Source organism: Bubalus kerabau, chromosome 6 (assembly GCF_029407905.1).
Source record: "Bubalus kerabau isolate K-KA32 ecotype Philippines breed swamp buffalo chromosome 6, PCC_UOA_SB_1v2, whole genome shotgun sequence".
Taxonomy (NCBI): domain Eukaryota; kingdom Metazoa; phylum Chordata; class Mammalia; order Artiodactyla; family Bovidae; genus Bubalus; species Bubalus kerabau.
Genome location: NC_073629.1, coordinates 24,617,446 through 24,630,505, shown reverse-complemented (window position 1 = coordinate 24,630,505; position 13,060 = coordinate 24,617,446). Strand labels below are relative to the sequence as shown.

The following is a 13,060-nucleotide window of genomic DNA, read 5'->3' as shown; positions in this document are numbered from 1 at the left end:
CCTCACCCCCACGCCCTCCAGATGTCTTTGCTGCACGAGGCAACAGTTCACATTGTTGGAGATTTCACCCCGTCCCGTTTCAGTTCACAGACGGTGGATCCCAGCAGACACTGACTGCCAGGAGCCCTGTTGAGGGTAGAATCAAGAATCTTTATCGCGCTGTGGCCTCGAAGCTTGCTCTCTCCTCCTATGCCTTAGAGGAATGAGGGCTACAAGGTAAAGGTCACTACTGTTTGGAGAGGAAGTGAGGAGATGTGAGCAATGAGTACACTGTAAGAATTCAAGGCTGAGTGGGCTGAGTCAGAGGCAGCAGCATATAAAGCTCTCTCCAGTCCCGTCTTTTGGAGATCTGGAGATCAGAACCCGGGTGCTTCCATCTGGCTTGCCACAATCTGACCGGTTAGAGCTTTTTCACTTTCTTTCTGCTACTCCTGGGAGGTGGGCACAAGGGATTTTTGCAAAAATGGAATAGAAGGAACACAGTGTATCTTTATGTGCATGGAATCACTTGAACTCTCTTTGTGGCTCTCTCCAGCATCGTCCTCTCGCCCAAACTGTCCCCCAGTGCTTTCTGGTTCCTGGTGAGTGTTTCTCAGTGCTCAGATTTGGCATGGCAGGGTGGAGCTGCCTCGTGACCGGAGGAGGAGGCTTTCTGGGCCAGAGGATCATCTGCCTGTTGGTGGAGGAGAAGGATCTGCAGGAAATCCGGGTGCTAGACAAAGTCTTCAGACCAGAAGTTCGGGAGGAATTTTCTAGTAAGTAAGCAAGTGAACTCCGGGAGTTGGTGATGGACAGAGAGGCATGGCGTGCTGCGGTTCATGGGGTCACAAAGAGTCGGACACAACTGAGCGACTGAACTGAACTGAACTGAACTGAAGCTCGAGTCATGGGTGTGTAGCTCCCTTTGAAGACTTATGTGGGTGTGGGGGAGGGGGTTCTTGTCTAGCAGCTTAAGGAAAGTGGTAGCCAAATGAAGGCTAATCCTGTTATCAGAAAGGAAGATCACAGATTGGGTAAATCCATGGTGTAATCACAAGTAGTGTCAGAAGACGGGGTAGGGTAATACATGGTGCAGTCCCAGATGAGTCGGGGCCCCAACCCAGGGTGAGGGGTGAGCGGTGGACCAGACACTTAGAGTCTGTTCTTCTCATCTAGAAAGTCATGTTTCAGTTTTCTCCCTGTCCACAAGCCTTCAGTGTTTCCACTTGTTACTTGTTGTGTACTGTCTGCAAAGAGTGAGCCAGCGCTGTCAACCTGGGGATGCCACCAGTGAGTTCCAGAGCTTCTTGATTGCCCTTATCTTTCTGTGGCTTCACTGAGAATTTCTGTTGAAGGTGAAATAGAACGAAGAGGGAGTGAAGTGTGTGAGTGCGTGTGTGTCTCTGTGAGTGTGTGCATGTGAATGAGAGAGAGGGGGAATTAGAGAAGGAGCCAGAAAGAGGGGGAAGGAAAGGATGAACAGGCACGCAACAAGGAAGCCAGAAAGAGAACTAGAGGCAGCGTGAATGGAGACATGCCTCGAGGGGATTCCCTGTGCGTCTCTTTGTACTATTGGCCTCTCTCCTCATCATCACAAGGACGTGACTACAGAATCTGCTAAAGCAGCTCATGGCTCTCTTTCCTGATTGCTGCCCATAGTGCCAAGGCAAACACTTGATTTATAGTGTATTTTCCAGCCTGCTTTGCTCCCGGATCCTCAAAATATCTTGTGAGGAAGGTAGGAGAGGGTAACACCCGCCCGGACAATGAGGAATTGAGATCCTCAAAGGTAAAGCGACTTGTTGAGGTCTCTGGAATCGATGGGGAGCAGAGCTCAGACGAGCCCCAATGGCCCGAGGGCCAACTCTTGACAAAGTGAGTCTTCAGTCTCTCCCATTTCCTGCCTGTGTGCCCCCAAACCAACTCCCTGCCTCCCCTCCCCAGCCCTGGTGGATTGGCCATCTACACACAGGCCCTGGCTGCCCAGGACACCCCTCCCCACTGAAAGTCCCCCTCCCCAGATCACTCTCCTGGCCCCTGCCCATCACTGTCTTCTCCTTTCCCCTCCCTGACCTCTGCAAACGTCTGTTTCCTCTACCCTCTGCTTCAACAGTGTCTTTGACTTTTTTTTAAAAAATTCACAAATGATTAACACCAACCTTTGGTAATCCCTACATCCCAGCAATATATGCAGGCTGATGACTTATACCCAGAGAGAGTGATGCTCAACCTAGCAAAACAGCTCCCAAGGTGAATAAGTCAGGTGCTGTGGTGGGTGGGCAGGGGCCTCTGTCAAGATAACGACAGAGAATACTTATGGGGTCCCTTTTGTGCCAGGTGCTGTGCCCAGCATCTTACGTGTGTCAACTCATTCACTCCTCATCACAACCCTCTCTCTGGGATGGGCAACAGGGCTTCCATTTATTTTTTTCTTTTTTTTTATGAGAATACAGGCATAGACAAATCCAGTCAATTCGGGCTGCTGTAACAAAATACTGCAAGCTGGGTATCTTATAATTTGAAATGTATGGGTCACAGTTCTGAAGTCTGTGTGTGTGTGTGTGTGCTTAGTCGCTCAGTCATGTCCAACTCTTTGTGACCCCATGGACTGTAGCCCGCTAGGCTTCTCTGTCCCATGGGATTTTCCAGGCAAGAATACTGGAGTGGGTTGCCATTTCCCCCTCCAGGGGATCTTTCCAACCCGGGGATCGAACCTGCACTCCCTGTGTCTCCTGCATTGCAGGTGAATTATTTATCCACTGAGCCATCTGAAGTCTAGAAGTCCAAAATCAAGGCAGGGTCAAGTTCTGGTCAGAGGTCTCTTGCTGGTTCATAGCTGCACCATCTTGCTGTGCTCTCTCTCAGTGGAAGGCATGAGGGATCTCTCTGGGGTCTTTTCTATAAGAACATTAATCCTATCCGTGCTCTACCTTCATGATCTAATAACCTCGCACATGCCCCTAACTCATAACACCATCAAATTAGGATTTCAACGATGGCTCTGAGGGGACAGAAACATGCAGACATAGCAGAGGTTAACTAATTTGTTCAAGGTTCCACCTCGGGAGACACTGGTTCGATCCCTGGGTCGGGGAGGTCCCTGGAGGAGGTCATGGCAACCCAGTCCAATATTCTTGCCTGGAGAATTCCATGGATATAGGAGCCTGAAGGCAACAGTCCATAGGGTTGCAAGGAGTCACGCACGGTCTGGCTGCAGTATCTGTGCTCTCAACTGCTAGTCTGTCTAGTAGCTTCTCTCTGGGCCTCCCTCCAACCCCGCTCACAACAGGTAAGCTTACATTGCATATTCAGTCTATGCAAAACACTGGCCAAGCCCACAGAGGCTTGGAGGAGGAGGGAGCTAGGGGTTCCAGCTGAGGCACCTACAGCACCCTCTGCTCGTCACTCTGCATCCCTGCAGACTAACGGGCGAGCGGTCTTTCCTCGCTTGGCCTTTGAGCCAGTCTGCTGAAGTCAGCCTTGAAAGAGAGGAAGAGGAAGGGACAGGCAGGGCAGAGGTGGAGACACAATCAGAAAATTCTGCTCTCCAGCTAACTCCTCTGCCTTTCTCCCACTCTGTGGCCTTTTGGGAGTGGAAGGGGCTGGGGCGGAGCTAATCTCAAACAGGCTTAAAGGAGAGCAGATGGTTTTATCAAGTTGTAACCTAAGAAGGAAATTCAGTCTATGAGGTCTCTACCTTCACAATCTAATAACCTCCCAAAGGCCCCTAACTCCTAACACCATCACATTAGGGTTTCAACAATGGATCTGAGGGGACAGAAACATACAAACCAGATGTAGCAGAGGCTAATGAACTTGTTCAAGGTCCCACACCTGGAAAGTGGAAAAACTGGATTTGAACCCAGGCTGTCTGGCTGGCTCCTCTGGTGGCTCCGTGGTAAAAAATCTACCTGCAATGCAGGAGACTTTTCACTCTGGATTTCTCTCTCACTGTTCTCTGGCCTCCACTGCCCATTTCATTTAAATTGACTGATCCTGAACTGATCTGCGGTCCAGCAAGTGGGCGATGGGACAGCAAGCAAGGCTTGAAGGCAGGTGGGCAGGCTGGAGCCTTCATTAGAAGTGTGACTTAAGACTATTCCTCTGAGCCTGGATGGCCTTGCCTGTAAAGTGGAAACTGGAATCCCTGTCTCATGAGATGGCTGGGGAAGGAAATTAGAAAGCTGAAAGTCATGTGTGAAATAAATAGCACAAAATAAGTGCAGGGTACTTATCCAAGCTCTTTGTGTGGCATTTATTTCATGGGCTAATCTAAGGTGGGCCTTCCCTGGTAGTTCAGACAGTAAAGAACCTGGCTGCAATGCAGGAGACCCGGGTTCGACCGCCGGGTTGGGAAGATTCCTTGGAGAAAGGAAAGGCTACCCACTCGAGTATTCTTGCCTGGAGAATCCCATGGACAGAGGAGCCTGGCCGGCTACAGTCTGTGGGGTCGCACAGAGTAGGACTCAGCTGAGCGACCACACTAATCTGAGGTGATGTTGTGCCACGTCCACTGGGCTTCAGAGGAGCCGGAGACCCTGATGACATCTCTGTGACCCTTGGCTAAGATAGCCAGAATGTTAGTCCCTTGGTGGCTAGCTCATTTTCAGCACTGATATCTGCTTTTGATGATATCTAATAAGAGCTCTTGCAGTTAAATTCAGCATTGGGGCTCATTCTAAATTCCTGTTAAAAAGCACCACCATGCTTTTAATCACTCAAGAGGAAAAAACTCGGGCAGCCTTTGACTCTTCCTCTCAGCCCGTCTCCAGTAAGAACCAGGACCTGGAAGGTAAGGTCTGAAAGTCAAACCTTCTGTACTTCTTCTCTTCTCAACTCCCTCTGCTGGATCCCTGGTTCCAGTCCTCGTCATGTAAACTGTGGTGCCATGGCCCGATTAATCCCTTAATCACCTTGCTTTTTCTTAGCCACCCCCACCTTGATCCACTTTATAATACTGCAGCAGGGGTTTGCTTCCTACACCACAACTCTTGCTTACATTTATCCTTTAATTCCAAATCCATACCCGATTCCGCATTGCATTTAATTTGAATTAAATGCAAATTCTTTCCTTAATGAATTTTACACATGCCGCATGAGTCTCTTTCAATTTCGTGTTCCAGGCACTCATGACTCCTCATAGCTCAAACTCTCTTTTTTATGTTTTTTGGAAGGAGATGGGATGGAAAGAGATGTTTGCTGTTTCTCAAGAAATGCTGCACATTCTGATTGCTATGCCCTTGTTGACCTTCTCCTTCCATGGGCTGTTCACCTCTCCTCCCTGTCTCTCCTTCCCCTCAGTCTACCTGTCCTTGGAGACCTAGGTAAAATGCCACCTTTATCAGGAAACTTTCAGATTCAGAGAGCTTTCCAGTGACCTGCCTCCTGTTCACACAGAACTCCAGAGCAAGATCAAGCTGACCCTGCTGGAAGGAGACATTCTGGATGAGCAGTGCCTGAAGGGGGCCTGTCAGGGCACCTCAGTGGTCATCCACACTGCCTCTGTCATTGACGTCAGGAATGCTGTCCCGCGAGAGACCATCATGAACGTCAATGTGAAAGGTACAGGATCACGGGAGGAGCTGGAGGGAGGACAGGATCACGGGAGGAGCTGGAGGGAGGTGGGCCAGTGATAAGCGAGGCCAGGATAAGGGAGGGGGTGCCTGGTGAACACCTGCTGGGTGGACACCAAGTGTTTTTGTTCATCACCACCAACAGAGATTCCTGGTGGCTCGGAGAGTAAATAATCTGCCTACAACTTGGGAGACCCTGGCTCAATCCCTGGGTCGGGAAGATCCCCTGGAGGAGGAAATGGCAACCCACTCCAGTATTCTAGCCTGGCGAATTCCGTGGACAGAGGAGCCTGGTGGGCTACAGTCTGTGGGGTCGCAAACAGTCAGATATGACTGAACAACTAACACTTTCACACACTTTCTTCCAATCAACAGACTCACAGCCATAATCCTCAGTTTTTTAGATGAGGAAACTGGGGCTGAGACAGGCTAAATAACTTGTCTAAGGCCCTATGGAGAGGAGTGAACAGGCTAGAATTAAAACCCACACCTCGGTAAGTCCAAAGGCCACAAAAACCTTTCTGCTGGTCCAATCAAGTGTTGACTCAACTCCAACCTCAAACTCTTGTTCTCCGACCACCACCTGCCTCCACTGCATTGGAACCAGAATTTACAAGTGTTTCCTTGGCCACCATGTTAGCCCTTCTGTGTGGTTATAAGGCAGGGGTCACAGTACAGCCAAGAACTAACTAACAGCTTTGTGATACGAGGTGCCCCCAGGTCAGGAGTGATGGGCCACAGCTCTGGGCTGGTTTCCTTCAGGCAAGACTTCTGAAAAGGAAGGGTTATAAGGGTAGTGAGAATGTTGAGAGAATTTCTGCTCATCCCAGAGAAGAGTTCCTCACAAGAAAACTACCAAAGCTGGTTCCTCACAAGAAAACTACCAAAGCTGGTCTGGCAGTACAGAATTAGCCAGCTCTGGTCTTCCTGTAATATCTTCTTAACAAGACTAGTTTTACATTATCCATAATACCATCTCTTCTGTTCACTTGTTATGCGGTTGCTCAGTTGTGTCTGACTCTTTGCAACCCTGTGGACTGCAGCATGCCAGGTCTCCCTGTCCTTCACTATTTCCCAGAGTTTGCTCGAACTCATGTCCACTGAGTCAATGATGCTATCCAACCATCTCATCCTCTGTCACCCCCTTCTCCTCCTGCCCTCTATCTTTCCAGCATAAGGGTCTTTTCCAATGAGTCACCTCTTCGCATCAGGTCACCAGAGTATTGGAGCTTCAGCTTCAGCTCACTACCAGGTCTTTTTTTTTTTTCGTTCATTTCTTTGGCTGTGCCACATGGCATATGGAATCTTAGTTTTCTATCCAGGGATCAAACACATGCCCTCCTGCTTTAGAAATGGACCACCAGGGAAGTCCCACCAGGTCTATTATTGAAGAGTAGCTCTTAGCCAGGTGTCCAAAGTATAGCATCTTAAGATCCTTATCCCTTAAATGCTTCCTGGCTCTCTCTGAACTGTGACTTTTCCAATCTACTTTAAATCTAGACACTTCGCTCAAGGGATTAGCTTAAATCCCTTATTGGCTTGCTGTGTAGTATCCTCCTCTGATCCCTGGAGGCCAGTCTCTCTAGGACCATAGCATCCCAACCCCCAGCGCATCTGCCTTCCACACCCTGCCCACCAGAATTAGTCTACACAGAGACTCTTTTTCTAAAGCAACTCTTTGCTTTTGCGTCTCTGGCCTAAAATCAGTCTCAAAAAAGACCCTTTCTAGTTTTGCCTTAGCCATGCCCCTGGTTACCCCCACACTGCCAAGAGAGTGCTAACGGGTCTTGAGTTTTCAGCTCCCCTACTCCATAATTTCCTACTCTCCACAGCTCCCAACACTGGGGATTTGAAATCCCTGGGAAGAGTTAGAGGCCTCCATCGACTAAAACTAGTATCACTGTATCACTCTCCAGTTTAGAAAATGCTTCACAATCGCGGTCATTTTTTCTTGTGCAGTTTATGTGAGTGCATGCTCAGTGGCTCAGTCGTGTCTGACTCTGGCCCCATGGAGCCTGGCCCACCAGGCTCCTCTGTCCATGGGGTTCTCTAGGCAAGAATACTGGAGTGGGTTGCCATTTCCTTCTCCAGGGGATCTTCCTGACCCAGTGATCAAATCTGTGTCTCCTTTGCCTCCTGCATTGGCAGGAGATTCTTTACCATTAGCTCTGAATTATCTCTGCTTTTAGATTTAAATGTTTTTAACGAGGATGTCTTTCCTGAAAAATCAAATTGCACAAAGACATTAAGAGGGTTTAAAAAAAAATACTACTCCAAAATGATGTTTTTTCCAGGAAATCATTTCTTTGCTGTAGGGAAGACTCTGGGTTCCTCTAGGAGTAAAATTCTCCCCAGGTTAAGGAATTCTACAAGATCCTCCCATGACAGATATTACCAGCAGAGGGCGCACTCCTTTCTGGTTCTTCACCAGGCTCAACATATAAAGCCATTGCCAGGTTCCAGAAGACTAGTATTGAGAAAAGGTTTACCACCCCAGTTTTTCATACCTTCGTAAAAGGAGTCATAGCCAGAATTAGGAGTGGCCTTTGCAAGAAGCAAAATCAGAAACACAGTCCGGATCTCCAGCTTCTCCCCACCGTTCATTTGCTCAGTGACAAAAAGTCCTTGTGACAATTTTTTATTGGTCTTCAAAAAAAAAAAAAAGATAAGAAAATACCAACAATTCAATTTATATTTAAGAGTATATATTACTTGCATCTTTCCTGATGGACAGGGAGGCTTGTGGGCTACAGTCCATAGGCTCACAAAGAGTTGGACACAACTGAAACAGCTTAGCGTGCACGCTCACATTACTTACATACAACTCTGTGTGTGTGTGTGTGTGTGTGTGTGATTTGAGTCCTTCAACTGTCCTCCTATGGATCAGAGTTGTCCCTATTCTGAGAGTATGGCCTCCTAATTTTTTAAGTTTACAACAGCTGTCTTTAGGACTTCCCTGGTGGCTCAGATGGTAAAGAAGCCACCTGCAATGCAGGAAACCCAGGTTCATCCCTGAGTCGGGAAGATCCCCTGGAAAAGGAAATGACACCCACTCCAGTATTCTTGCCTGGAGAATTCCACGGACAAAGGAGCCCAGCAGGCTACAATCCATGGGGTCTCAGAGTCAGACATGACTGAGCAACTAACACTTTGACTTTTTCTTTTCAGTCCACCGTTAATGAGGTGCTGCAGATGACAAATGATCATTTTTAAATCTCTTTACTCTGCAAAATATAAAGTGGAAACTCGTTCTTTTCCAACATTAAAAGTACAAACATGTTCCATGTAAATCCCCAAAGTCCATGAAATCCAAATGCTTGCGGTCCAGAACCCAAGTCTTGTTCTCCTTTCATCTTTTCATTTTCGCTTTGTCCTATGGCTTTAGCATGGTTGGATCTTAGCCCAAGATAACGCACTGCTCAGATGTAATAGCCACTGCACTTCAGGACGAGGGGCAGACACGGTCTGTGGCAGGGCTGGCCCTGGGCTGTGTCCTGACAGTGATGGTGTGCTTCCTTCGGGCAGGTACCCAGCTGCTGTTGGAGGCCTGTGTCCAGGCTAGCGTACCGGTCTTTATCCACACCAGCACCATAGAGGTGGCTGGGCCCAACTCCTACAGGGAGATCATCCAAGATGGCCATGAAGAAGAGCATCATGAATCGGCTTGGTCCTCTCCATACCCATACAGCAAGAAGCTTGCCGAGAAGGCTGTGCTGGAAGCTAATGGGTGGGCTCTGAAAAATGGTGGCACCTTGTACACTTGTGCCCTGAGGCCCATGTACATCTACGGGGAGGGGAGCCCATTCCTTTCTGCCTACATGCACGGAGCCTTGAATAACAACGGCATCCTGACCAATCACTGCAAGTTCTCAAGAGTCAACCCAGTCTATGTTGGCAATGTGGCCTGGGCCCACATTCTGGCCTTGAGGGCCCTGAGGGACCCCAAAAAGGTCCCGAACATCCAAGGACAGTTCTACTACATCTCAGACGACACGCCACACCAAAGCTACGATGACCTCAATTACACTTTGAGCAAAGAATGGGGCTTCTGCCTGGATTCCCGGATGAGCCTTCCTATTTCTCTGCAGTACTGGCTTGCCTTCCTGCTAGAAATAGTGAGCTTCCTGCTCAGTCCAATTTACAAATATAACCCCTGCTTCAACCGCCACCTAGTGACTCTTTCCAACAGTGTGTTCACCTTCTCCTATAAGAAAGCTCAGCGAGATCTGGGGTATGAGCCCCTCTACACTTGGGAGGAAGCCAAGCAGAAAACCAAGGACTGGATTGGCTCCCTGGTGAAACAGCACAAAGAGACCCTGAAAACAAAGATTCATTGACCTAGGAACGACAACAATGGGAACGTGGACATGTGGGTATGGTTAGTAGATGTCTATCGAGCGCTCCCCTTGAGGCTTCATACAGAATGTAACACAGACACAAGCCTGGGTCTTCCTGCCTCCCTTTTAGAAGATGCTCACCTTACTATCTGCCTTCCGCCACCAGAAACCGTGTCTGTCAATGGCCCAAGTGGAAGCTTTCTTCCCTACCCGCCTCCAGGGGACAGACAAGGTGATTTGCTGCAGCTGCTGACACCAAAATCTCAGTGGCAGATTCTGAGTTATTTGGGCTTCTTGGAACTTCGAGTTTTGCCTCTTAGTCCCACTTTCTTTGTTAAATGCGGAAGCATTTCTTTTAAAAGTTCATATTCCTTCATGTAGCTCATTAAAAATGATCAACGTTTTCATGACTCATCTGGAGGAAGCTGTGGTTTACGTGAAAACAGTCTCTTTTGTTTTCCCCTCCATTTCCAGATTATCAGCCTTTTCTATTCAGAGAAGCAGCATGGGACTGGGTTGGGCAGAGTGCTGGGGAGGTGGACAATGGGATTGATGAGGACTTACTATGTTTCAGGCACCTACTGAATGACTCACTTATTTAACCCTCATCAGAAACCTGCGAGGTAGGGATGACTGGCTATTCCCTTTTATGAATAAGAAAACATGTTCACAATTACACTAACTAGTGAGAGACCAGGACATTAAACCCAGATAAACTTGAAAACCCTTATCTGGCACTGAATTGTGTCTGCTGCTGGTGAATGAGCTGCAGGGTGCAGCGGGAGCACTGGACATGGGGTATTGACTCTTGGGAGAGCCCAGATCTCTTGGGTCACCTCCTTCTTGCCCGGTTCTGTGCAGGAGACACCCTAGGACCGAGGAGAGCCCCTCACGGAATCTGGGAGGTTTTGCTACCCTCGTCAGCCGGGAGGAGAGGGAGAAGCAGAGGTGCAGCCAGCCTCACTGCCAGTGCCAGTGTCCTTGAAGGTCCCTAGGACACACGTGGATGGATGCATGTATTGGCCACTCCAGTAACTCAGAAGTCAATAATCCAACGTTCTTTCAAATCACGGTGAAGCCACATGACGGGTTCCTAGGCAAGTAAAGGGAACAGATGTGAATGTCCCTGAAAATGTCTCCCACTCGGTGCAAAAGTAGAGATTTAGCGCCTCCAGATTTAGCTCCTGCTCCTCCTGCTTCTCCTTCCTCCTCCCCATCTCTCCCTCACCCTGCCTCCTCTCTCCCCTTCCCTCTCTCCTCCTCAGCCTCTTTCCCTTCCCTCCATCGCTCCCTAACCACTAGCCCTCTCATCCTTCTCAGGGTCCCCGAGGAAGGGAGGCCAATCGAGACATGTTTGGGGACTTAAATGATGACACGTTCATTCACTAACTGGAGGACAGGCAGTCAAAAGAGACCCTGTCAGACCAACAAGGACCGTGCGACCCGAAGCAGGAGAGGCGGTGGCCGGGGAGGGTGGGGGGCGGGGGGCGGGGGCAAGGGGGCGGGGGCGGGAGGCGGGGCTGTCTCTTCTGCTCCGGGGGTCGCCTGTCTTTGTGAACCACAGCCACAAGAGGCACACCCAACACCAAGACGGCCTCTCTCTTACCCAGGGAATGTACAGATCATGAATTCAGTTGAATTTGATGCGAAGGAGATTGTTTAAGTATTCACTCTTAAGGGGAAAAGGGGAAAAGCACTCTGGCCGGGAGGAACAGGTTTCATCACCTTCAAAACCCCAAAGGGGAAAAAAATTAAAAAAACAAGGGACAGAGGATCAGCCCTGGGAGATCAGTAAATGGTCCCAGGGGTGAGACAAAGTGAGAGATGGAACACCCGCTTCCTCCAGTACACAAAACAGAAGAGGCAGCCTCTGTCCAGCCTCGTGATATGCAAACCCTCATATGTTTATGCCGATAAGGAAGGAAGGAAAGGAGGGTGGTGGAGTCTCAGACAAAAGTTCCCTCCAGCCGTTTTTAGTCTAGTGAAATCCCACAAACATAAACCCGCCAGAGCTGTTCTCCCAGGGGAGGGAGGTGGCATTGTCACCAAATGGCAAGCTGGTGTGAGAGAAGAAAGAGGAGAGCGGATCTGCCCGGCTGTTGGTCTCTACTGAATAAGCATAAAGACCTGGGAATGCTTTGACCAACGAAGCTGCGTCCTTACTGACTCTGGGCTCCCTGACACCCGCGCGGGGTGGTCCGAGCTCGTGCACAGGAGCTCTAGGTGCACTACAGGGGAAACACCGCACGGGGGCAGCAGAGACCCGGAGGGAAGAAGGAAACCGCCCCGCAGCACCACTCCTCTCCTCGCCCTCCCCCTCTCCCTCCCCCCTCCCTCCCCCCCTCCCCCCGCCTCCCCACCCCGACACACACCTGGGTGACTGCGTGGGGTACGGCCGAATGAGTGAACGAAAGCCAGCCACGTGCTCAGCCACCAGGTTAAGTGCTCTGGATACTGAGTCTCGAGAACGGAGCTGAACAGAAGTTACTGGGAAAAGCCTCAAGGACGAGGTGGGACTGCAGCTAGGTCTTGGAGGAGGGAGATGGGACTTAGGAAGTGAGTGAGCGGGTCCAGGCAGCGGGAAGAAGCTGAGCAGTGGTGGGGGCAGGCGGGGGCGGGGCTGGGAGACAGGAGGAGGAGGGAGAGCAGAGAGGACTCAGGTCCGCCAGGTGAGAAGGGTTTGCCAGGGGAGATTAGGTAGTTTAGACTGCCCCCCAAGCTTGAGGAGGCAAGCCTCAGAGGGCCGAGGTGGAGCTGGCAGGAGGGTGACTGGCCTGGGGAAGGAGGGGCAGAAAAGCAACAAAGGACCCAAAGGGGCTGGAGGAAGGCAGACCCGACAGCTGTGGTGGAAACTGCAGGACAACTATTCTCCATTACTTTATTAACAAACAGATGAGGACAATGACAAAACCCAACCTCACAATTTCTCCTAAGAAATCCCAAATATCCCCAAGAGTCAAAATCTGGGAGCTCTGGGATCGAGACCTACTTTCTCCCTGAAGGCCTGAATGCTTCTAGGCAGCCTGGCCCACCCCAGAATGGATGGAGCAATTTAAGTCTGGATCACACTTCATGTGTACTCTAGGTTTTTTTCTGCAGAAATTTCAGTGTGTTTAATGACAAGGTGCTAACCTGGATCTTACTGGGGTGTACTGTAATATATGATACATA

The 13,060-nt window shown here is 49.7% G+C and overlaps 1 protein-coding gene across 1 annotated transcript; it reads left to right on the top strand.

The window, feature by feature from the left end:
• The first annotated feature begins 610 nt into the window (after window positions 1-610).
• Window positions 611-9,906, top strand: LOC129656078 (3 beta-hydroxysteroid dehydrogenase/Delta 5-->4-isomerase). The gene is made up of 3 exons (XM_055586862.1): window positions 611-755; window positions 5,377-5,541; window positions 9,078-9,906. The coding sequence occupies exons 1-3, from the start codon at window positions 611-613 to the stop codon at window positions 9,887-9,889; spliced, it is 1,122 nt and encodes a 373-aa protein (XP_055442837.1). The 3' UTR covers window positions 9,890-9,906.
• The last annotated feature ends 3,154 nt before the right edge of the window (window positions 9,907-13,060 follow it).

What these genes read in the sequence shown, in the direction of transcription:
- LOC129656078 (XM_055586862.1), top strand. Translation starts at nt 611, where the DNA reads ATGGCAGGGTGGAGCTGCCTCGTGACCGGAGGAGGAGGCTTTCTGGGC. An exon ending in AGTTCGGGAGGAATTTTCTA is followed by an intron (nt 756 to 5,376) that starts GTAAGTAAGCAA and finishes CTGTTCACACAG; the next exon opens with AACTCCAGAGCAAGATCAAG. An exon ending in CATGAACGTCAATGTGAAAG is followed by an intron (nt 5,542 to 9,077) that starts GTACAGGATCAC and finishes TCCTTCGGGCAG; the next exon opens with GTACCCAGCTGCTGTTGGAG.